The 25,262-nt window shown below is 45.3% G+C and overlaps 1 protein-coding gene across 2 annotated transcripts in view; it reads left to right on the top strand.

The window, feature by feature from the left end:
* Positions 1-19,869, top strand: part of Irak3 (interleukin 1 receptor associated kinase 3) — a 52,202-nt gene extending 32,333 nt beyond the window's left edge. For both annotated transcript variants that reach the window (XM_085843206.1, XM_021174672.3), the window contains 6 exons: positions 498-612; positions 1,841-1,959; positions 14,663-14,861; positions 15,332-15,394; positions 15,483-15,647; positions 18,337-19,869. In XM_085843206.1, coding sequence (XP_085699332.1) covers positions 498-612; positions 1,841-1,959; positions 14,663-14,861; positions 15,332-15,394; positions 15,483-15,647; positions 18,337-18,813 — 1,138 coding nt within the window. In that variant the 3' untranslated portion in view covers positions 18,814-19,869. The remainder of the gene's footprint in view (positions 1-497; positions 613-1,840; positions 1,960-14,662; positions 14,862-15,331; positions 15,395-15,482; positions 15,648-18,336) is intronic.
* Positions 19,870-25,262: the final 5,393 nt, after the last annotated feature.

Raw genomic sequence — 25,262 nt, 5'->3', positions numbered from 1 at the left:
GCATGATTGTCCCTTGCCTGTATGTAACTGGGCCTTAGCCCAGCACCTGATATAGTAATGATCCAGCAATGGATGGATGAAGACAGTCTTCTCTAGTCCTGTGTTTTCATGATTTTCCTTGCATTGCACACTTAATCAGATGGGTTTCCGTTGCACAACCATTATTTGTGTAACAAATAAAGAGGTGACACAGTTTCATATCAATGAGAATAAGTGAATATTGAATTGTGGTTTTTATATAAATTTTTGGTATGACATTTTCAGTATCCCAAGGCTCAAGAAACTGATGCTTCCTTAAATTTTCTGCCTTGCATTTTAATATATTATATTGATTTACATGCTGACAGTTGATTAGAAAGGGTGGAACTAGTGCTTGTCTGAACTCCCAAGGAAATTACTTGTCTCTCAGCCAAACCTAGTTACGTTAGAACTGTTCCCACCCCTCCTGATCTGGTCTCCCGTGGAGAGTCTGATGGTTTAAAATTTTCCGTTTCAAGGTTCCGTCACCCCCACATACTAGAGCTGGCTGCATATTTCACGGAGACTGAGAAGCTTTGTCTAGTTTATCCCTATATGAGCAACGGGACGCTTTTTGACAGATTACAGTGCACAGTAAGTCGTGGGTACCACCAGTCCCTTGGGTCCTTTGGCTGTTGACACTGGAGGAAGCTGAGGGGCGAGATCTGAGCATGTGCATTGGGAGTGGGGGGGGGCGGGTATTCAGCAATGGTTCCCAGGGAAGCGAAGGACCACCCAGGAGATTGATTTCTTACCCTTAGAAGGCGGCTTGAACACATGGGTTCCTGGGTTCTGGGTAATATTAACACATATGTACAGTGAGTTTATACCCACTACCCTCAGCTTCCTTGGCATGTGGTACTCAGATGGGCACAGGGTTGGGGAATCAAGCCCAGTGCGTCATGCATGCTAAGCAAGGATTCTACCGCTGAGCTGTAACCCCAGGCCACTGGCCACAGTTTGACTAAACTAATGTTAAAAATTGTTGGGTATTTCCCTAGAGCTGTGATTCTCAACCTTCCTTCCCAATGCTTTGACCCTTTAACACAGTTCCTCATGTTGCGGTGTTCCCCCAACCATAAAATTATTTTCGTTGTTACTTCATAACTGTACTTTCGATACTGCTATAAATTGTAATGTAAATATCTGATATATGTTATATTTGATATGTGAACCCTATGGGGCTGGCAGCCTGCAGGTTGAGAACCACTGCCCTTGAGCTGTAGAGGAAAACCCATTTGGAATTAAAAATAGGTGGTAGCAAACTGAAATGTTGCCTCGCCTCTCCTTCCACCGTGCCATCTACAGCGGTGGCTGTTGTGTTTTATAAAAAGATAGAGAAGAGAAGCCAGGGATATGTTTGGTGGCGACGTGATATGATGTGGGGGGAGGGGGTGCCTCTGCAGGCCCATGCTGAGACATCCCTTCCCCCTGAAGTACCAGCCACAGATGGTATAGTATGGAATAGAGTCTATTTAGGGCATGGGGGGGGGGTGGGAGCTGAGGGAGTAATAGAGACAGAAGGGGTGGGGGGGGAGTAGAAGCTGGCCATGAGCACGTGGAGAGAGAGTGAGAAGGGGAATGGGGAGAGGGGGAAAGAGGATAAGGGGCAAGAGCAAGAGGAGAAGAGAACAAGAGAGTGAGAGAGGGCAAGCAGCCCCTTTTATAGTGAGTAAGGCACATTTGGCTGTTGCCAGGCAACTGTGGGGCGGAGCCTAGACAAAATGCCCACAGTGGCTACAGAACCATATGCCTGCATAGGGAATATATAGGCAATTTGCACTAAGGAAATACAACTAAACCGACCTGTGTTGTTCTTTAGAATGGTACAACCCCGCTTTCCTGGCACGTTCGAATCAGCGTATTGATAGGAATAGCCAAAGCCATCCAATACTTGCACAACACTCAGCCGTGCGCCGTCATCTGTGGCAACGTTTCCAGGTAAATGACCTGAGAGCCCTGGGTTCCACCTAAATCCCTGTCAGCCCTGCAGGTGGGTGTCCTTTTCGGCCAGGCCTCTTCCTAGAATACTTAGGAGTGCAATAAGCCCTCTCACCTACATACTGAAAGTCCTACTTTTTTTTTCTCAACAAAAATGTGTTCCCCAGATTTCTAGAAATCACATTTACATCTCAAAGGGGAGACTGAGTACCTTTATGAACTACTAATGAATAATTTTGTGTATTTTATTAATCATACTGGATAGCCAGATGAGCAATGGAACCTATACTGACCTCCCCACCCTATCTCTTAAGTTTGAGGGTTTTTTTAAAAAAGATTTATTTATTTATTTTATGTATATGAGTACACTGTCGATCTCCTCAGACACACCAGGGCATCAGATCCCATTATAGATGGTTGTGAGCCACCATGTAGTTGCTGGGAATTGAACTCATGACCTCTGGAAGAGCATTCAGGGCTCTTAACCACTGAGCCATCTTCTCCAGCCCTCTTAAGCTCAAGTTTAACAAAAAGAGACACAATGTATATGGGGATTCCCGGAGTACAATAGCAGTGAATCAAAATCTTTGGTCCTTGACTCAGTAGAGTCTTACTTGTTACAATGTGGCTGCCTCCTCTAGCCCTCTGGGCCTTTCTGCTTGTCTTTCTGTGAGAAGCCAGAATGGATCCAACAATCCCTGATCCAATGCCACACACACACATTCCGAGTTGACTCCTGCAGTAAAATCCCCTGATGATTTCCTCCTTGTGTCCTTATGTTGAGCTCATCCAGAAGGCCCAGGTCTCACCTTTCCTGTGCCAGGGGCAGCTGTGTTTGCAGGCCGCTGCCTCTCCCAGACCATTTCCTAGTACCGTGAAGGTTTTTAGTGCACCTTTAACATGAGCCAAAGAAGCGGATGGCTCACTTTTTCTGGAGAAATGAACATGAAACAAGAGGTCTGTAAATTTCTCCTTAATCCTGGGGCAGCTAGGAAAACGGCCCAGAGATGCCTGTTCCTGCTGTTGTGTGGAACTACTGCAGTTGTCAGAGGTTTCCCAGAGTCTGAGCAGAATCAAAGGGCTCCTCACAGGACCTGGATAGAGCGAACAGTGATGGTCCCAGGGGTCAGGGGGCTCACCAGTGGGGTCCATTCCATGTGGCTGAGAATGCACCCCCCACCTTAAATCACGTCTCTTCCCCCCAGATTATAATCACTAACGAGTACAGTAACTACACAAATATTTGCTCTATTTACTGAAGGAGAGCAGTGTTGGAGTCTTGCCTGCGCCTTCTTCCTCTGGCTTAAAGTGAGCACTGGTTTATTTTAAATCTCACATGGTGAAGTATTAATATTTGGTTCCCTTTGTGTGGTTCAGTTCATCACTTAGTTCCCTTTCTTGAAAGCAGCGTTTGCAGAACAGACAGAGGAGTATTTCTCAATAGGGGAGAGAAACAAGGGCATCCATAAACTGGGGTAGAGGAAGCATCAGGCCAGGGAGAGCAACAGATGGAGGCCCACCCACTTCCTAAGGCCTCTTCCAGGTAACACTAGGGAAGGAGACGAGGAAGCATCTATCCAGCGCTTAGGCATGGAGTACTTTCCTAGCATGTGTGAGGCTGTGTGCTCCACTTCTAGTACAGGTAAAAATAAAAGGAACCATCGCCGGGCGTGGTGGTGCACGCCTTTGATCCCAGCACTTGGGAGGCAGAGGCAGGCGTATTTCTGAGTTCGAGGCCAGTCTGGTCTATAGAGTGAGTTCCAGGACAGCCAGGGCTATACAGAGAAACCCTGTTTCAAAAAACCAATTAGTTAATTAATTAATTTAATTAAAGGAACCAAACACATGGGTAAAGAAAAGGAGGGAGGAGAGGCTGTTGGGATACTGTTGGGCACTATCGAGGCTCTAACTGATGTCATGGAAAAGCCTCTGAAGCCTCGGTGGCTTTTCAAAGACACCAACAAATAGGGCAGGGCATGTGTCCTGTCAGGGCTGTAACCTGAGGGCAGCATCTCCCTTCTTCTGTGCTCAGTACCAGATGGGGACTCGGTTATGTTCGTGTGATCCGTCTCCAGCTAACCCTCCATGCTAGATAGGGAGCAAGAGCTCCAGGCAAGAGCCTGGGAATGGGGCAGCAATGATGGGAGCACAGAGCACAGCTACAGAAGAAGAGTCAGCCCCAGAGAGTTCTGAAAGAGGAGAACCATTCACCTGGGTTCTCCTACCTCCCAACTCAGGGTTCCCCGATGTTTAAATCAGGAAGACCTGAGGGACCAGAGCTTCCTTTTAAGCTGCGACCCTGGGGGACAGCACAGCCTCTTTAAAAAGGCCAAATAGGGCTGGTGAGATGGCTCAGTGGGTAAGAGCACCCGATTGCTCTTCCGAAGGTCCAGAGTTCAGGTCCCAGCAACCACATGGTGACTCACAACCATCCACAACGAGATCTGGCGCCCTCTTCTGGAGTGTCTGAGGACAGCTACAGTGTACTTATATATAATAAATAAATCTTTAAAAAAAAAAAAAAGGCCAAATAGACCAATAACTTCATTTCTTAAGAACGTCATTTCTTCAGGTTAAATGGCATATAGTGTCTCCGTACCGAGGAGAGCACACACTCCGCAAATGATACCTCCTGTACTTGGTCCAGAGGTGTTGGCAGTGGCAGAGGCTGAGATGGGAGGGACAATGAGTGTTCGTGCTCACCACTCCTCCACACACTTCCACAGTCAGCAGACAAGCTCTGCCTTTGAAAGAGTCGCTCATGTCTTAGTGTGTGCAGGTGGAACACGTTGGGAGTCAAATTCTTATTTGATCAAAATCTGCTGTGTGCAAAATTTAATGGGAACCACAGTAGGCAGAAAATATGTCACATTAACGCATCCCCAGTGATGTGTTTATAAAAAGATAAAGAGGGGGGGGGGGAATGTGTTCTATGGAGGTGTAGTCAGGTGTGGGGGAAATGGGTGCATGGGGGGGACATGCTGAGACATCCTTTCCTCCTGAGGGACCAGTTTATTCAGGGCATGGGGAGGGGAGTGAACAGGGTAGTAAAGGCAGGGAGTGGGGAGGGGAGGGGGCTGGGAGGGAGGGAAGGAGCGGAAGGGAGGGGGAGGAGAGGAGAGGAGAGGAGAGGAGAGGAGAGGAGAGGAGAGGAGAGGAGAGGAGAGGAGAGGAGAGGAGAGGAGAGGAATGGAATAAAGGCCAGCCATTAGCATGTGGGGGGCGGAGGGGACAAGAGGACAGAGGGAGAGCAAGAGCAAGAGAATGAGGAGGGGGGCAAGCAGCCCCTTTTATAGTGGGTCAGGCCTACCTGGCTGTTGCCAGGTAACTGTGTGGAGGAGCTTAGACAGAATGCTAACACCCAGTGTGTGCCTGGGCTGAGTTGGAGCTAAAGAAGCCCAAGCCAAGTCCTAGAGGAAGTATGGGGTTTTGTTGTTTTGTTTTAACACAGAGTGATTGAAAGTAGCAGGGAGAATACTCCTGGTGGAGGCAGTAAATTTGTTCAAGGGGGTCAAAGCAAAGAACTGCCTCACATACAGCAGAGGCCAAGGAAAGAAGGAAGGAAGGAAGGAAGGAAGGAAGGAAGGAAGGAAGGAAGGAAGGAAGGAAGGGAGGGAGGGAGGGAGGGAGGGAGGGAGGGAGGAAGGAAGGAAGGAAGGAAGGGAGGGAGGAAGGGAAAAAGGTCGGCTTGTTGGCTGGAGAACAGATGGAGTTTGGAAATAAGGTAAATTGAGGTGACAAGGACAGAGAACGTGATGGTCATGGGGTTGACGGGCTTGAGCGGTGACTAGGTTGGAGAACTAGGTTTGATAAGTAAACTCAAAGGAGAGACTCAAGCTTGTCTTGAGGACACGTAGGAGTAGAAACATTCGTAGTTTCCAAGACAATAGCCCAGGTACTTACCTTGCTATGCTAAATTTAATGCTGTTTAATAGCCCAGCTAGACAGAATCTTGGTGATAAACACACAGAAGCTGACAGATAAGCAACCAGTCAGAGAGCAGAGTGTGTGGAAATACAGCGAGTCGCTTATTTACTTTATAGTTGGGGGATGGACTCATGATTGTTCCCTGTCTGGCTGTTACCATTTGGATCTTATGTGTATCTGAAAGAACATGCATGGTGGCTCATCCTAGCACTTGTGAGCCTAGGCAGGAAGATTGCCACGAGTTTGAAGCCAGTATGCATTGCCAGACTGTCTCGACCAGCCAGCTTCTGAATAAAGACAAAGAGGCTTTATTTCTTTATGAATCCTAGGCCTTATAGCTTAGGCATGTTCCCAGATAGCTCCTGTAACTTAATAACCCATTTATTCTAATCTATGTTTGCCACATGGCCCCTTACCTCTCCACCAGTCCCTGTGCCTGTCTCTTCCTCCGTGTCTGGCTGCCAATCACCCATGCCTACTTCTTTTCCCAGAGTTCCTAGCTCTACCCGGAAGTCCTGCTTTTCCTCTACTACTCTGTGATAGGTCTTTATTGAACCATTCAGAAGGTGATGGAGAAGAGTGTTCACGAAACACTGAGACAGGTGATGCTTCCTAAAAATGATAGCCTGTTCTCCACTCTCTGCTGGTACAAGAATCGACATTTAAATAGTACAAAGACAACCTGTACACAGCAGACAAGAAGTTTATCCCAACAGGTATGAAATGTAGGATGCGATCTTCCCCTCCCCTCAAGGGCTCCTACATTGAAGTTTTGACGGTCTCTACAGTGGTCGTATTAGTGGTGTTGGGACATTTAGGAAGTGGAGTCTGGTATGGGAACTCAGGTCATTAGGAGCATCTCCTTGAAGGGATATTAGGACCCTGGACCTTGCTACTGGTCTTTGCTTCTCAGCCAACACCGGGAGGATTGACCTCTTCTGCTTTCACACAATGATGTACGTTCCTGCCACGGACCCAAAGTAATGGGACCAACCAACCATGGACTGAAACCACGAGTTAGAATAAATCGTTCGCTCTTATTAAATTGTTTCTCTCGGGTGTTTTGTGAGTGGGGGGAAAGCTGACTACCATGACAGATTTTCCAAGGTCTGAGGATTCTAACGCAGCCCATCCATAGGCTGCACCTGCAAGGGTCTCAGCCACCTCCACAGCCCGCAGAATAATGATCTGCAGGAGGCAAGAAGGCAGTTCAGTTCTACATGACTTAAGTAGCCAGTGTTGGCTCAAGCTTCAGGAGTCTGACCCGGAGTAGTTTGTTTTAGGCATCATTGAGCAAGGCACGATTTGATGAAAATGTTCCTGTGGGTAATTAACTTGATCTTGTGTTTGCGATAAAACATACATAAATCTGCTGGAGGAACTTGAGGCACAGTGTAGGCTAACTAAAGATCGGACATGACTGCATCGAAAGACTTTGCAAAGCTCATGTCATATCCATGACGATAGATCTATAGAGAGACTGAGAAGCAAGCTTCCCATAAAGGTCTGGAGGGAGGGTCTGGTGTGATCTCTGGGCACACAGATAGTACAAAGGTCACCAGGCTGTTAACCACGTCAGCTCCCAGCCTTCTGTGTGGACCACAGGGCATCCCCTGCCTTGAAGGAACCATGCTGTGTGTTTAATATTCCAAGTTGTCCTAGTTTTAATCTATGAAAATAAGGAGCTCAGTGTCTCCTACATGTGCAAACACACATACACACACAAACACACACACACTCATATACACACACAGACAAACACATAAACGCAGATGCTACATACAAATAGACACACACAAGCACATATGCACTCATATACACATGTGCACACACATGTACACACAGACACATAGACCCACATACACAAACACACACATACACACACAAACACACATACACTCATATACACACACAAACACATAAACACAGATGCTACATACACACAAGCACATATACACTCATATACACATGTGCACACACATGTACACACAGACACATAGACACACATACACAAACACACATACATACACACAAACCCATAAACACACACACTCATATACACACACATACAAACACATAAACATAGATGCTACATACAAATAGATACATACAAACACATATAAACTCATATACACATGTGCACACACATGTACACACAGACACACATACACAAACACACATACATACACACAAACAAATAAACACACATACACTCGTATATACATGTACACACACATAAACACAGGCATGTACATACAAATAGACACACATACACAGACACACACACATACACACATACATAAACACATATGCACACATATAAACATAGACACACATACACAAACACACACACAGAAACATGTATACACACATACACATAAACACAGACATATACATACAAATATACACATACACAGACACACACACATACACAAACACATATGCACACATACACACATAGACACACATACACAAACACACACACATAAGCAAGTGTGTAAGACGTAAATCCCAGGGCTGTGGACCTGTACCTAGGAATCATGCTTTCGCGTGGTTTCATCACCGTCCATGCCTGCTCCAGCACAAACCAAGCCCCTTCAGAGCCTTAGCCTTTCTGCTGAGCTGCCAGCAAAAATATTCGTTGGTGCCAACTTCAGCCATAGGCATCTCCCTCTTACTTGGTGATATGCACACCTGTTGTCTAGGAATTGGAACAAGACCAATTCAGTTCACTTAGGCCACCAAACATCTGTCAGATGGTAACAGCATCTGTCTGTAGGAGTCCTGGCCAAGTGAGTTGGCTGACCTTAGTCACTTTCCTGCATCTCTGAAGAGACCCCTTCCCTTCACTCAAAATTAGACCCCCCTAATTCTTAGCCCATTGCTCTTAGGAGGGTCCCAAGTCACCGACTCTCCTGTGTTTGCCATGCAGTTTGAAAAGTCATAATTAGGAAAGACAGTTTCTAGCAAGGGAGCCATATGTGTTCTTGACATTTGGCTCGAAGATCTGTGTTGAATGGAATCATTTTCCATGAGTAACTCTGCTGTTTTTTGGTCAGAGTAGTGAAAAATGGAAAAAAATCTTCATTTCCTTTTCTGAACAGAAACAGGAGGCATGGGCTAGAGAGATGGCTCAGTGGTTAAGAGCACTGGCTGTTCTTCCAGAGGACCTGAGTTCAACTCCCAGCAACCACATGGTAGTTCACAACCATCTGTAATGGAATCTGATGCCCTCTTCTGGTGTGTCTGAAGACAGTGACAGTGAACTCACATGCATTAAATAAATAAATCTTTTTTTTTTAAAAAAAAAAAGGCAGGAGGCACAGTGGGCTTCAGAGAGGTTCAGCAGAGAATTTCATGGCAGCAGTGATTCTGGTGGCACATAGAGATGTTGGGTAAGAATAACACGGGAAGGGGCCTTCTGCATGGAGCAGCACAAAGGTCACCAGAGACAGCCACATGCAATTTATCCTATGGCATTGGTAAATACTTATCCACGAAGGATTGGAGCTAGACTGCAGGTGGACTGTGGTGTTCAGTCTAAGCCAAGGACTTCAGATCCCATACAGAATCCCACAGAAGCCCTTATCACTAACCCTGAGTGTAGGACTCATCATTATCATTTGTAGTTGAAATGAATTTCTGGGAGGAAAGCTAAGGCTTAGAAAAACCAGGCATTTGCCTGTCATGTGACCTGTCTGTCACATGACTTGCCTGTCACATGGCTACAGATGAGAAAGGGAAGGTGCCTTTCCATGTCTCTGTATTCCCAACAACCGTGCTCTTATTAGGGAATTTAAAGGCCTGGGCTTACAAGGGGTGCGTTGGCCTCATCAACAGACACAGGAATTGAGAGAGAGAAGCACCATGGGCACTCTCTGAGATGTTGATGTCAGACTCTTGTGGGGGAGAGAGATTAGGTCTGGAGATCCACGCCATTAGTCTGGTTTGTTCCAGCAGAGAGAGATTTCTCTTTCTAAGAAGGAAAATGTCACCAGACTCAACAGGCATGGTGGCACACGCCTTTAATCTCAGCACTCGGGAGGGAGAGGCAGGCAGATTTCTGAGTTCGAGGCCAGCCTGGTCTACAAAATGAGTTCTAGGACAGCCAGGGCTACACAGAGAAACCTTGTCTCAAAAAAAAAAAAAAAACAAAAAAAACAAAAAACAAAAAAAAGAAAAAACAAAAAAAAAAACAATAAAAACCAAACCAAACAAACAAACAAAATGTCTAGCTTGCTGTTGAGGAACACCCACAGGAGGAAGCGAAGCCCACATTCCAGAGGTGTTTTCAGCAACTCTGGCAGTTTTAGCCCAAAAATATCTTAGTAATCTGAACTCTTTAAGAGGATGTTATAAAAACAAAACTCACTACCAGATGGTGGGAGTTGAGAAGGAGAGGATCCAAAGAGAGAATCCAGAATTGGATTGGCAGAAGACTCACATTTATCTTTAGGAAGTGAAGATATTTTCCAATTACAGGATCTCGTTAAAGCATCTGATAGCGCTAGACCTTGCGGGTTCACATTTATAGATAACTTTACATTGAGAGACATTTTACCCGCAGCAGTTCCCATCCCAGACGTTCATTCCTGCTAATGGCTCCAAATCAGGAACTTAACCTCAGTGAGTGTTTCCAACAGGTCCTATAAACTCAGGTCCTAGGATGGTGTTGCCCATGGTGAAACAGGCTTCTGCATTAGAGGAGGGAGACAGGGAGCTTCAACGGGGATGTCTGAACACTGGAAACTGACCAGAGACACAAGATTAGAGTGCGGGAGAGAGCACACACAGCGTTCCTTATGTGCTGGTCTATAAGTATGGGAGGAGGCCGGTAGGGTGGATAGACAGCCACAGGTTGGTCTACCGGCCACAGGACACTCTTGTTTGGTGACTCTGCCTCTTTCAGCCTTTATCCCAGTCCTCCTGGGCAGGTCAGCTGAGAGCTGCAGATTTGTGAAGGCTGAGAGTCAGTTTAGTGTTTAATAGAACACCTAGTAGATGCAACACCAGCTGGACGGATTGATTCTTTAATCCTCTTATACCCGCCCCTATAGGCACTAAGTTGTTGAAGGTGAAGAGAAACCTGATTTCAGAATGTGACAATTGACGGAGACTCAAAAAAGTCCCTCTAAATATATGTAGTGTCTTTAAAGATCAGTTCTTATCCTCTGGGTCAAACACAACCTTGTTAGACACAACTTAACATTCAAATCTTACATTTTAATCTATATATATCGTCCTAATTTTTAAGGCCTGTTTCTACTAAACCAGGAAAGTTAGTGATGAGCAGAGAAAGATGTTCTTAGTATGTTTGGGGAATCATGTTCCTTAAAAAAAAAATAGTGTTAAATCACTACACCTGAGTAATGTACAATGTCACCACCTGGTCAGGATTGCCCCAAGGTCTCAGTCGGGGATCCTTCTATTTAAAGAATTACAAATCCCATTGGCCTCTCTGTTACAGCAAATACTTTTAGAGTAAGGGGTAGGGAATGGGAAGTAGAAACACGAGGTGCAGGTGTGGGCCAAAGCTGCACTGTCTGCCTCTGTAACGGCCAGAATCACCAGCACGCTGCGCTTTGGCTTTGTGTTGGTGTGACTTCAACTGTCTCTTCTTTTTGTCAGTCCCTTCTCATGCTGCAGAACAAATATACTGAGTGGTAGCTGGAGACACTTGATAATTGAAGATTCTATTTTAGGTTGAAGTAGAGGACAGGGGAAAGCATTCGTGTAGAACCTGACAAGGTTTTACAAGTTTTTACCAGTCCCACTTTCCTAAACCTGAGCCTTCCTCTTTCTCGCCTCCTTGTAACCTTTCTTTAGAACCAAATAAATCACTGGTTTCAAAATGTACGCTCAGCACTAAGGCCTGCTGGCAAGAACTCACCTCTTCACCAGATTCAGCATGTAAGGGAAGTATCCTTAGGTCATCCTGTCTGACCCATGCCCCCTCGCTGACCCCATGACCTCCATGGGTGTTTTGGGTGGCATGGTTTGTGGTCACCCAGATCACCTCTGCTCTCAGAGTCCTGTGACTCACCTGTTGCTGTCAGCTTCCAATTGTTTTGCTGTAGGTCAAGTTCACGGCTAGGATTATAGGTTTTGTTATTATTGCTGTCCCTCTCCCTCTCCCCACACTCCTTTCCCATACTTAAAAAAAAAAAACCCTCCAGGGAATCCTATGTGGTGTTTAGATTCGGGTTTGTCATTTTCAACCGCCTAACCTATTAATCAGAATACCATGACTTCTGGAGAACTGGGGTGAAGGAGGAAGACATTGAAAATGTGGCAGTCAGCTAGATGGTGATGGTACACGCCTTTAACAACAGCTCTTGGGAGGCAGGGCAGATGAATTTCTTTTTCTTTTCTTGGGTTTTTGGAGACAGGGTTTCTCTGTGTATCCCTGGCTGTCCTGGAACTCACTTTGCTTTGTAGACCAGTCTGGCCTCGAAGTCAGAAATCCGCCTGCCTCTGCCTCCCAAGTGCTGAGACTAAAGACGAGCGCCACCACGCCCGGCTGCAGATGAATTTCTAAATCTGAGGCTAACCTCATCCAGGGCTATACAGATAAACAAAACAAGACAAAAAAAAAGTGGCGTTTAGAGTGTTGACATCTTCCTCTGGGCAGAGATGACACAGGGGTACTCAGAAGTGCCTCCCAGAGTAGTAAAAACTGGAGTGGGGGTGGGGGTGGGAGGTGGGGATGGGGGAGAGTAACTCATGATGTCACTGGATAGGAGAGTTCACTGGGCACGCCTGAGAGTTTCCTACTATTTTGTGTTTTGGAATTAGGCAATGGACAGAGACATAGAAAGTAGTATAAACTGGGTAAAAGAAGAAGTTATGTTTCTAGAGGAGGAAGCTGGCCATGGCAGGCAAAGGGGCAAAAGCTCCAAGGACCTCCCATGTGGAGCTGGGATGTTTATTGGCTTCTTGGCTGATTTACATACAGTGAGCTTTCTTGGGCCTGGTGTGCTACATGTAGTTCTACAAACAACTTCATGCATCTTCAAACTCGCATGTTCATATTCTCCCAAATTCTGAAAGCATCATGGTAGGTCCAGAAGCCCCAGATTTGAGCAACTGAAGTGTGCAGTTACGGGAGATTTAAGCATGCCTTCTTTCTTTCTTCCCCTTCCCCTTCACGTTTTTATTCTTAAAAGAACCTAGGACATCACTTCATTTCATCTGTTGTCAACTTGTTCCTAGGCAAAGTCTGGATTGAGGCCTTAGTTACGAACACAGAACTAATGTGCTCAAATCCACTATGAATCCCACCGTAGCCTCTCAGTCATGTCTTCCTCTGGAGGGTAACAGTTCAGAATTTGCCCTGCCTAGTCATGTTCTTGTACTGGGATAGCAGAGGCCTTTGGGACATTTGTAGGATTTGGTGTTTGTTCAGGCTTACGAACCTCTTACCCACTGGCCGCTACTACATTTGATAATAGAGCATAGTACTGCAAAATCTGTGCCTTGACATTTGGATGAGCAAGCTAAGTAGAAAATGTCTCAACATCAGGATACAAACAAGCTCTGAAGAGCCCTAAGCAAAACTGAAACAAAAGGTCACTTACTTACTCAAGGCCTCCAACCACTGTGGCAGCCTCTGCCTGCTCCCTTATGGCTGATTGACAGTCCTCATGGTTGCCACAATGTATCCAGCTATCCCTGCCACAATGTATCCAGCCACCCCTGCTACAATGTATCCAGCCATCCCTGCCACAATGTATCCAGCCATCCCTGCCACAATGAATCCAGCCATCCCTGCTACAATGTATCCAGCCATCCCAGACAGCCAAGGGACTTTATATTCCATGAGCAGTGTCATGGATTCTGCTGTTCTGGCCTCAGATGCAAGAACTGAAGGTCTCAGAACCTGGGGAAGGACTTCTGCTGTGTGGAATGTATGTCCCCCTGGGCTTCTCCTCTCCTGCTGTCCTATGACAGACTTTTGAGGCATAAAGTAAACCAACATGTAATCCCATTTAAAATGTGACATGATTGTTTTTAATGTGACAGTCCCCCCCCCCCAAATGAATTCTATGCTCTCTGCCTTTGCTTCCTCAGTATTCCACATTCCGAGTGAGTCTCAAAGCTAAAATGAAACTCAGAGAGATGGAACTCTGAGGTGGGATGAGTATTAAAGTCAGGTAGTGGTTCTCAACCTGTGGGTTGTGACCTCTTTTGGGGTCACATATCTGGTATCCTGCCCATCAGACATTTACATTACAATTTTTAACGGTAGCAAAATGACAGTTATGAAGTAGCAATGAAAAGAATTCTATGGCCGGCTGTCAGCACAACACGAGGAGCTGTATTAAAGGGGTGCAGTGCCAGGAAGGTTGGGAACCATTGAAATAGGGGCTGTCAAAGACTCCTCAAGTCTTTCTAGGGTAATGGTTCTAGGAAGCCTAAGCGTTCCATAACACAGCTCTCTGCATATAACAGATTCCACTACTAGCTGCTTAAAACTGAGCTCATGGTCCCCGTAAGAGTACAAGCAAGCTGCTGTGGTTAATCTTAGTTTGTCCTGTTGGCACTGCATCTACACATGTTTCAAACTCTGAAATACCCACTGTTCATGGGTCAGATTTTTTTTTCTCTTTAGGCTTCACTTAAATTTATGTTTATGCCTGAAGAAAAAGGTTTGAATTTGTCCTCGCTCAAGGGGACTTATGTTTGCCTTCATCTTACAGTGTTCTGAATCACTCAGCCATGTCGTAGCTCAGCCTCTGTGATGTTTTGTCCTGTCTGTCTTTGACCACACTTTCAGTGCAAACATACTCTTGGATGACCAGCTCCAACCCAAACTAACGGATTTTGCCGCGGCACACTTCCGACCCAATCCAGAGCAGCAGAGTTCTACCATAAATATGACTGGCAGTGGCAGGAAACATCTGTGGTACATGCCAGAAGAATACATCAGACAGGGAAGACTTTCCGTTAAAACTGATGTCTACAGCTTCGGAATCGTGAGTGTCACCTGCTAGTTAGCTACAGAAGAGAATTCACTGCCATGAGGGCTCTAAATCCCGACAGCAGTGCCTCTCAACCTTTCATAGGGGTCCCCTAAGGTCATCTGCATATTAGATATTTACATTAAGATTCATCAGAGTAGCAACATTACTGTTATGAAGTAGCAATAAAAATAACTTTATGGCTGGCGGTCACCACAACACAAGGAACGGTATTAGAAGGTCACAGCATTAGGCAGGTTGAGGACCACTGGCTTAGAGGACAAATTTTAAGAGTTTTAACTTTTATACCTATTGGTTTTCTGTTACTCGTTATCTGACACATTAATTTTCGCATAATCCTTGAAGTAACAAAATACATGCATATTAATTAGAACCGAATCCATTGTCATGTCAAATAGTTGAAACTAATTCTGTAGTTATTCTCAACCTCTGTGGCTGACTTGGTGGATGGATGTACCTTATAGGTGATCATGGAGGTTCTAACGGGCTGCAAAGTGGTGCTGGATGATCCGAAACACGTTCAGCTGGTAAGAACTGCGCTCATGCGGGCACCCGTTTGCCAACTAGTTGTCTGATAGAGTTCCAGGAATCAACTCTGTCCTTTCCTCTTCCTAGCGGGATCTCCTCATGGAACTGATGGAGAAAAGAGGCCTAGACTCCTGCCTGTCCTTCTTAGACAGGAAGATACCGCCCTGTCCTCGGAACTTCTCTGCAAAGCTCTTCTCTCTGGCAGGCCAGTGTGCGGCAACGAGGGCCAAGTTAAGACCCACGATGGATGAAGTAAGATATATGAGGTTTTATTCAAAGGCGAGCCATGGGGAATCTGAGTCCGATAAATTGTGCATCCAAGCAAATTCTTCATTAGTGAGACAAATTCAGCTTCCCACAGAGAATTCTAGACTAATAGATAACCTTTCTAGCTTAAAACAAACAAACACCTCACACTCTGCTGTGGTTGTAGAAGCCATTTCTAGGTAGAACCAGAGTGTTATAAAATATCAAATATGGGGCCAGTAAAGTGGCTTAGTAGGTAAAGGCATGTTTACCAGGCAAGCCTGATAACCTGAGTTTGACCTCCCCAGAACGCATGCAAACAATAAGTTATCCTGTCACCTTCCAGTGAGCTCCCCAGAATACTCCCACCTTCATTGATAATCTTTTTTTAAATCTAATGAAAAGTAGTTTGAAAGGGGCATTTTATTTAACAGTCTGACCCCTTAAAAGGTACATATTTGTTTTCATTGTTTTAAAATGTATTTTCCATATATGTAATCTGTTCATTTATAAGCAAATATTGTATTTGGGGTACCAGGGATACATAGCTGTTGCTGGAAATATTAAAACGACTATCAATATCTCGTGCTACACCAGGCACTGTTAGGCCACATGGTTCCAGTGGGGTGCTCTGAACTTGATGGTCTCTTTGACCTGGAGCTCCTGAAATGTCTGTACCAGACTCACTAAGTTCCCTTGGCAGGTCATGGCCATGCCAGTCCCACGCAACATCAGCCACCACCACACCTAGCAACCTGGTAGAAACAAAACTCTAGAAGCTTATAATTAATCAGCCAGATTTATATCTCAGTAAATTCTCAATTCACAGGATGCCTGCACAATCAATTCAGGACCAATTGATAATGGTACAAGCTGCCCACCTAGATTAGACAAGTTGCCCCAATTGTTCTAACCCTAGATGATAACACATCTACCTGTGGTGATTAAAATTACTTGGAATCTGTATCACCCTGTTCATCTCCCTCCATCTTGCTTCCTTGTCCCTACCTGTCTTCTCTGTCCCCATCTATGCAGCTCTTCAAGCTGCCTCCCTTTTTCTCTGTCCAATCACAGGCTTCTTGTTTTATAAATAATTAAATTAATTGGACAGGGGAAATTCTGCTACACATGGCGGTCAAAATATGGTGACCATTCTCAAGCTTGCAATACAAAGAAATCAGATCAATAGACATGATATTTCAGTCCAGTAGGCAGGCATGATGGCAGTCAGAATTCCAGGATGACCAGGAAGGGTAGAGTCAGAATAGAGTTGGGTTGCCAGTCTGTGGCAACCAGAAGATCCTTACTGAAGGTGATGGCTTAGCTATGATCTGGGAACAGGTCAGATATGGGTAACATTAAGGAGAGAGGACATCCTCAGAAGAGGTGATCAGCACTCCTGAGGGATGACTCAGAGGTCACAAGCCTAAGCTGTAAAACCTGGGCAGCCAGCTTCATGGAGGTGAGCCCTAGCTGAAAGACCTGGGCAGCCAGCATCATGGAGGTGAGCCTTAGCTGTAAGACCCTGGGCAGGCAGCATCATGGAGGTGAGCCTTAGCTGTAAGACCCTGGGTAGCCAGCATCATGGAGGTGAGCCTTAGCTGTAAGACCTGGGCAGCCAGCATCATGGAGGTGAGCCTTAGCTGTAAGACCCTGGACAGCCAGCTTCATGGAGGTGAGCCTTAGCTGTAAGACACTAGGCAGCCAGCATCATGGAGGTGAGCCTTAGCTGTAAGACCTGGGCAGGCAGCATCATGGAGGTGAGCCTTAGCTGTAAGACCTGGGCAGCCAGCATCATGGAGGTGAGCCTTAGCTGTAAGACCCTGGGCAGCCAGCATCATGGAGGTGAGCCTTAGCTGTAAGACACTAGGCAGCCAGCATCATGGAGGTGAGCCTTAGCTGTGAGACACTGGGCAGCCAGCATCATGGAGGTGAGCCTTAGCTGTAAGACACTAGGCAGCCAGCATCATGGAGGTGAGCCTTAGCTGTGAGACCCTGGGCAGCCAGCATCATGGAGGTGAGCCTTAGCTGTAAGACACTAGGCAGCCAGCATCATGGAGGTGAGCCTTAGCTGGAAGACCCTGGGCAGCCAGCATCATGGAGGTGAGCCTTAGCTGGAAGACCTGGGCAGCCAGCATCATGGAGGAGAGACTTAGTTATAAATTCAGCATCATGTAGGAGAGATGAGGTAAAGGAAACAGGAGGAGTTAAAACTTTAGGAGCTTCCAGGTGAGAGAGGGACATTCATTCTCTGCTTGGAGTTGGGTTTTATCCCAAGTCTACTGGAGAGTCATGGCATTTGGCACCTGGAGGCTAGGTCACCCTTGGTGTGCTCCATGAGAATCCTCTACTTTCTGTGGTTGAAAATCCACCCATTCCCATCTGACAGCCTAGAGAGAGGCAGTGGCTAGTTCACGGGTGAAGTCGGGTGTCTTGATAGTCTATAGTTTCTTTTATTCCTTCCTTCAAATCCCTTGATGTGGCCCTCAGAATAAAGGGGCTTCTCCAATATCTAATATCTTTTCTAAATCATCATTCTATGTTTGCACTTACTTTATTGTTTTTTATCTTACTTATTTAATTTACTTATTAGGAAAATGAGAGAACATTCTCTATGATGTAGAGTGAGAAAAGTAAATGGGATTGTCACTGAAGTTTCCCTCTGTGCTTGTGTGCTTGCTTCCTTACTGTTCAGGTCCTATCCTCTCTGGAGAGCACCCAGCCTAGCTTGTATTTTGCAGAAGACCCTCCCACTTCCTTGAAGTCCTTCAGGTGTCCTTCTCCACTGTTCTTGGATAATGTCCCAAGTATTCCAGTAGAAGATGATGAAAACCAGAATAACCATTCAGTACCTCCCAAGGAAGTTTTGGGGACAGATAGAGTGACTCACAAAACCCCCTTTGAATGCAGCCAGTCTGAGGTTACCTTTCTAGGCTTGGACCGAAACAGAGGGAACAGGGGAAGTGAAGCAGCTTGCAATGTGCCCGGTTCTTCTTGTGAGGAATGCTGGTCCCCAGAGCTTGTGGCGCCATCCCAGGACTTAAGGCCTACTGTGATCAGTTTGGGCTCGTCTTGGGAAGTACCAGGCCATTCTTATGGGAGCAAGCCAATGGAGAAGAGGTGTTCCTCTGGGCTCTCTTGCAGTGAGCATGAACAGTCCAAAAAGCAGTGAATCCACCAGAAGATCAAGAAAAAAATAAAAGCAAACGTCGCTGAAGGCACTGAGCAAATAGTGTCCCCGTGGAAAGGCATGAGCTCTGAGCTCCGTGAGTACAGCCAAGGGACCAACTGATGGAGAATTTGAATGGTGCAGATTAGCAGCAAGGAAGTCTATTCCTTCCTCCAAACAGAATAATTTCAAGAGATGCTTTATCCGAGTGACCGCCTCTCAGCCAAACCTGAGAAGCTAAACTGGAGCCAAGCAGAGTTATCCAAGATTCTGGGTTCTGGCAATCAAAACCTAGCAAAGAGTAGCAGGAACCTTAAGTCTCTCACTCTCTCTCCTCATCCGAGTGAGATCTTGGTATAGGTGAACAGAGAACCACCCACCTTCCAGAACCAGAACCACCTTCTCCCCAAGCCAGCATTCAGTCATCAGCAGCCAGCAGTCGCCAGCAGTCAAACATGATACAGTGTCACTCCCCCTCTGTACATGCCCTACGCCCTTTATAAAACCCAGGTCTTCAGGGCCCACCCCTTTCTTTTTCCATCCTTGCTCAGAGGCAGCCTTTTGTATACATTCCCTGACCCCACCCCAATATATCTCTCATATGATATCTGTTGCATAGTGTGACTTTGTGGCATTACTTGGTTGTCAGATCATTTGCACAAGAACAAACGAATAAACAACAACAAAGCCCACCATCATTACCACTGGCACTCAATGCTAGTCTTTCTACTAGGGATACGGACAGTCTATTGGCTTCCCATGGTCATAGGGAAGTTGCTCAAACGCAAAGGTTGTAGGGAATGTCTAATTTGTAAATGGTGTCCGGTGCCTTTGGAAGGAATTGTGTTTTTACAGCGACTGGCAGTTGCTACTCTTTTGTTTATCGCTGGTTAACCGGTCTGTCGGGAAGTGAGCCAAGTCACCCTTGCTAGGGCTTTTTTCTGTGTAGAGAGGGAATTCCAGTCCAAAGTCTGCATCTCTGTATTTAAATTCTTAGAAGAGTTGCCTGTGGTATTCCAATTGTTATAAAAAAAAATTATATTAAAGAATTACAGCGCTGTTGTTGTCTTATTAACTCAGAAACCTGTTACATCCTCAGTAGAATGTGGGAAATTTAAATCAAGTCCTTTTTGTTCCCCTGGGGTAAAGAAGTGATCGTAAGAGTCCAGATCACTTTGCAGTTGGTCCTGTTCTGCGCTCAGCTGTAGGCTCTGCGAAGGAGCCCTCCTGCAGGGAGCCTTTCTCCCCTCAGCTTCACCTCCTCAGTGAAGGACTTGCTGCATAAATGATCTCAGCGGTTTCTTTGTATTAATTTTGTGCTGTTTGCTTCCTGAATTATATCAGAATGGCTCATGTCACCCCACTTACTGGATTGCGAAATCTTAATATTCATTTCCTGTTGCTGGAACAAATGAGCACAAAGCTAGTGGTGTAATGCAACTGACTTCTACAATGTTGGAGGTGTGAAGGCTCGAGTGTTCCTCGGGGAGGTTCCAGGGAAGAATCTTTGCCTGTCCTTTGCAGCTCTGGAAGCCACCTTTATCCCTGAACTGCTCAGTCTGTAGACTCTTTCTCCACCAGAGCAACCAGTGTATATATCTCCAGGCTGCAGACTCTCCCCCCTTCTCTTCCCTCTGGCTCCTCCCCCTCTCTTTCAGGGTCTTCCTCTTCTTTCTCTTCGTTTATGACATCTCTTCATTTATGACACTCTGTTTCTTTCTTATAAAGAGCCTAGTGATTGCATTGGGTCCATTCAAAGAGGTGATGACATTTTCTTTTTCTTAGGGTCCTTAAATTATCACTACTCCTGACCCCAAACCTCCTAATCTATTGGGCTATAAAATACTCACAGGTTTCTTCTGGCTTTGGAGCATAGGCCATGACTCCATCACACTTCCCGCGTGTTAGGGGCTATCTCTTCAGGACTTAGCACGAGAGCTCCCACAGAGCTGGTGTTTTCTTATGAATTGTGTTTAATGAAGCTATAACTACAGATTTAGATAATAAAAATCCAACTGTAGTAAATATTACCTAGTAAATTAGCAAAGTTTTTTTTTTTTATGGCCATGGATAGAAATAACAAAGAAACCCTTTCCAGTGGGTTTGCAGAGTCTGCCCTTTCGAGGAAAGCACCAAGCTTTCTTTTTGTCTTGGGAGAGACAGGATGGTTGGAGTCAAGGTTGAAGAACAGCAACTTGGAGAAGGAAGAAGTCATTGGAAATCAGAAGCAGGACAGGAAAATAAAGAAGTTAAAAACACACACAGCAACGACTCCCTAAAGAGGCAGAGGGTGTGGTTAAAACACAAGAAGCTTCAGTCTGCTTGACAAGCCTGAAACAGACCTCAGGAGAGCACTTAGAACAATTCATTCTCCCAGGCTGATGTGAACATATCTGCCTGCCCAGAGCACCCCAAGCTGTTTTTCCAACTGACTTGCAAAGTGCATTGTGTGTGTGTGTGTGTGTGTGTGTGTGTGTGTGTGTGTGTGTGTAAAAACATTACTTGTGCCTGGTGGCACAAGTCTGTAATCTGAGCCAATAAGGGGACTGAGGCAGGAGGATCACAAAGTTCAAGGATACCCTGGGCTACAAAGCAAAATGAAAGCCAGGGTTATAGCTCAGTGGAAGAGCAGTAACCTGGCATGTACAAGACCCAGTGTTCAATCCCCATTACTCTCCACTTCCCCACAAGAAGCATCGAAAGTCTTCAGCCTGTGCCTTGCCTATTTCAAGCCATTCTGAGATTGATTTGGCTTACTTCAGAGACTGAGCCTGAAGGCAGAACAACTCACAAGAGATCATTAAGAATTGACTATGTTTTGGAGTGGTGGTGGCACAAATCTTTATTCCCAGCACTCAGGAGGCAGAGACAGGCAAATCTCTGATTTTGAGGCCAGCCTGGTATATGAAGTGAGTTCTCCGATGTCCAGAGCTACTCAAAGAAACCCTATCTCGGAGAACAAAAATAAATAAATAAATAAATAAATAAATAAATAATAAAAATAGGAATTGACTATGTTATTAGAATGACTCCCAGTGACTTCTTCCTATGCCCACGGAGTAGTGCACCTCACTGTCTTCAAAGAAGTTTCATCCTGCAGTTGGTGGCAGGTAACGAAGAGATCCACAACTAGTCAACCTGTAGAGAACAGGAGGCTGCAGAATGCTTAGCCTTAATGGGACACTTATATCAGAACCCTCCTCCTGAGGCTCAGAGATCCTTGGAGACGAGGGGAGGGAGATGCTGTAAGAGCCAGAGGTAGTGACAGCTGACTACAGGGAAACAGTGGATTCCGCACATGACAGCACAGTTGCACACATGAATTCACAGTGCTTGTGACAGCACACTTAAGACCTTCCAAAGCTCAAGTCAGAGGAAATCCCAGCATGGAGGGAGTGTAGGCATGAAGTCCATTCTTCACTGAAGAAGTGGTGGTAATAAAGAATCTCTGGGAGAGGAAGCATCAGTTTTAAGGATGTGACCAAACTGGTCAACCAAGCTGGGGTAGTCCTCACACCCAAGAATGTTTGAGCAGCACAAATTGGACTCAGTAGATCAAGAAAGGAGGGCAAAGAGCACACACAGAGGTGGGTGCATAGGAAAATGAAGGCAGATCTGAAAGGAGTCGGAGTAAGGGGTGAATATTGAAATACATTATATGAATTGATAATCTGATAAAATAATATTTTAAAAAAGAGCTGACCATGTCAAGCTTCTTTTAATGTCTCACCTCGCAATGGAATTCCTGAATAGATTCATCACCCATCTCCTGAATATTTTTCAGAGACAAAAGCCAGCAACTTGAAATAGGCGAGAGTGGGCAGCAGCTCGCAGGGCACAGCCGAGCATTTTTGTGACTAAGTGGTGGCCGATTTAGACAGGAGCGTTCACAGATCTCCGCTGCTTGCAGGCCCCGCACTCCAGAGGGTTACTCACAGATGAGTGAAAAGATCATTGGAGATCCATTTTCCAGCACAGAGTACCCATTCCTCAGACTTGTGATATACACTATCCATTCTTAGTCGACATAAGGATTTTAACCATTGGATTTAGTAGACTCTGGGCTGCAGTTATCAATTGGGGTGGCAAGCTCTGAAGCTTGCAACAGTGAAGAGAAACTGAGAGGGAGTACTGTGCTTATGTGCCGCAGGAAGAGATGGGGTTTGGAACAGTGCAGATGGAGCCACAGTGGAGCGATAATTCTAAAGGGAAAATTCGAGCTTAACCCAGGGGAAGGTAACCAGGTCTAAGGAGTCCTGTCTCCAGGGGCAGTTTTGTAGACATAAGTAGGTTACTTCATGTGTAAAGGTGATCAAAGCAGCTGCTAGCTAAAAGATAAATTGTTTCTAGTTGTAAAGAGTATAACATGCCACAAATTATGCTGTTCCTCTAGCAAATTTAAATGTGCCAGCGTTACTTTGTATTTCCTGGAAGGGAAATGCCCCTGATACCAACTGCAACATCAGGGCAAATGTCCCCAAGAGAGGAGTTAGGGAAATGTAATTCATAATGGAACCAGTTCCAAATGGCGCGCTGAAGCATGGGATAAATAAATAGTCTCTGGTTATCCTACTACTGATGATAATTTCATGTCATCCTGAAAGTAAGCAGCAAATTATATAGTGGGGCTGCCAGACACAGAATCTTGTCTTATTTCTCTTTTATGGTTTTTAACTTAAGATTAAAAAAAAAAAAAGAGTTGTACTGACTTCAGCCAAGGGTAAATATTAATCTCTGACCTCTTACCATTTCTATTTTATATAGCCTTCAGAAAAATATAAGATTGCAGCAGGGCATGGGTATGAAGCCAATATGCCTGTTTATATTAATTCCCTGCTGACAGCACTAAGGCTTTGGTGGAGACGGGAGGCAGAACAATCACTGACATTTTCATCGTGCATTTGTCTAGCACTCGGAGGACAGGAAAATAATTTATGTGTTTACTCACAGCCTATATAGGCTATTAAAATGCATTTACCTAATGAAAAAATAACCGCTGAATTTTAGAAGACCTTGCTGGCACTACCCCATCTTTCTCTCTACCTCGCATCCCGGCACTATCATTTGGGTGTCAGTAATCATTTAAATGAGCTGAACAGCACTGTTCATTGTTTCCCAGGGAAAAGGTCTCATCGAGGACCCACAATCCCTTTCGATTCCCTCCTATTCTAAGTTTTCCTTTGCCTGAATTGAGGTTTGCATTTGTCTGGATTAGTGGTTGGCCTTTCAAAGAAAATAGTACACCTACTTGGTATTTCAAACAGGAAATTAAGATTAGGAATTAATTATTAAAGTGGTAAAATATCTAGAACTGGAAGAAATGAGGATATGAATTTACCCAGAGATTATCGACACCTAGAGGCATTTCGACTTTTAAGGATGAAAGGAAATAGGCAGACCTAAGAGCTGGGGGCTGCTGTGTTGCTGAATGCCAACTACTAATGCTTCTGCGGAGGAGGAGGCAAGAACTGGCCGCTCTTTATGCCCCTATCATCACTGTTAGAAGCAGCAGAAGAAAAGGTATCGCCATCCCTTCCATGTTCTTAAGGAGAAGCCGGCTGTCAAGTTCATGGAGGAAATAGAATTCTTCCCTAAAGTACAAAAGAAGGGAGGAACAGGAATGAGCAGAAACAATTGGATGTCATGATGTCATGTCCTGACCCCTGGGAAAAGACCACAGACTCAATTCAATTATAATTAAGGGATTTATTGATTAGCTCCTAGCAGCATGACAGGCTTAAAGCTGAATCTCAGACATGTCATGAAAGAGGGTGTGGGAAAGGGTCTTTTAAAGGCAAAAACCACAAGAAGACCTTCACTATCTATGAAAGCAAGTCAGCAACTGGTATGTTCCGTCAAGGAGACCCCAAAATAACCGTTGGGTGTCTGTATACGCAAATTACAGAAGCCAAAAATGCAGTTAGTCACATTGTAGCAAGTAGATAGTCAAGGCTTGTACATGGACAAGGCTCGGTGGGGGTCACTGGGTCAGGTTACTGGAAACTTATCTTCCAGGGACTGAAGTCAGAGACAAATGGCTGATGGGTACCAAGATGGCTGCCTAGCATAAATGGAGTTTTTTAACCATCATAGTCCCCACTGGCTCTAGATCATATGAATCAAACACTGATTAACATTTATGTGTATAGACTATGCCTTAGAGTTTTTATTGCTGTGAAGAGACACCATGACCAAGACAACTCATAAAGGAAAGCATCTAATTGGGTCTGGCTTACAGATCAGAGGCCCATTATCCTCAATGAGGAAGCACGGGTGGCACGCAGGCAGACTTGGTGCTGGAGACGGAGCTGAGAGTCCTACATCTTGATCCAAAGGTAGCAGGAAGTGAACTGAGAGACACACTTCCTCCAACAATGCCACACCTCCCTCTGCCTGCAAGCCTAGAGGACCCGCAGGCTGGAATCCAGAAGTAATTCCAATGCCAGTGAAGG

This window comes from Mus caroli, unplaced genomic scaffold, assembly GCF_978045245.1.
Source record: "Mus caroli unplaced genomic scaffold, Mus_caroli_1 scaffold_9, whole genome shotgun sequence".
Classification (NCBI taxonomy): Eukaryota; Metazoa; Chordata; class Mammalia; order Rodentia; family Muridae; genus Mus; species Mus caroli.
This window is presented reverse-complemented; position numbering and strand designations above follow the sequence as displayed.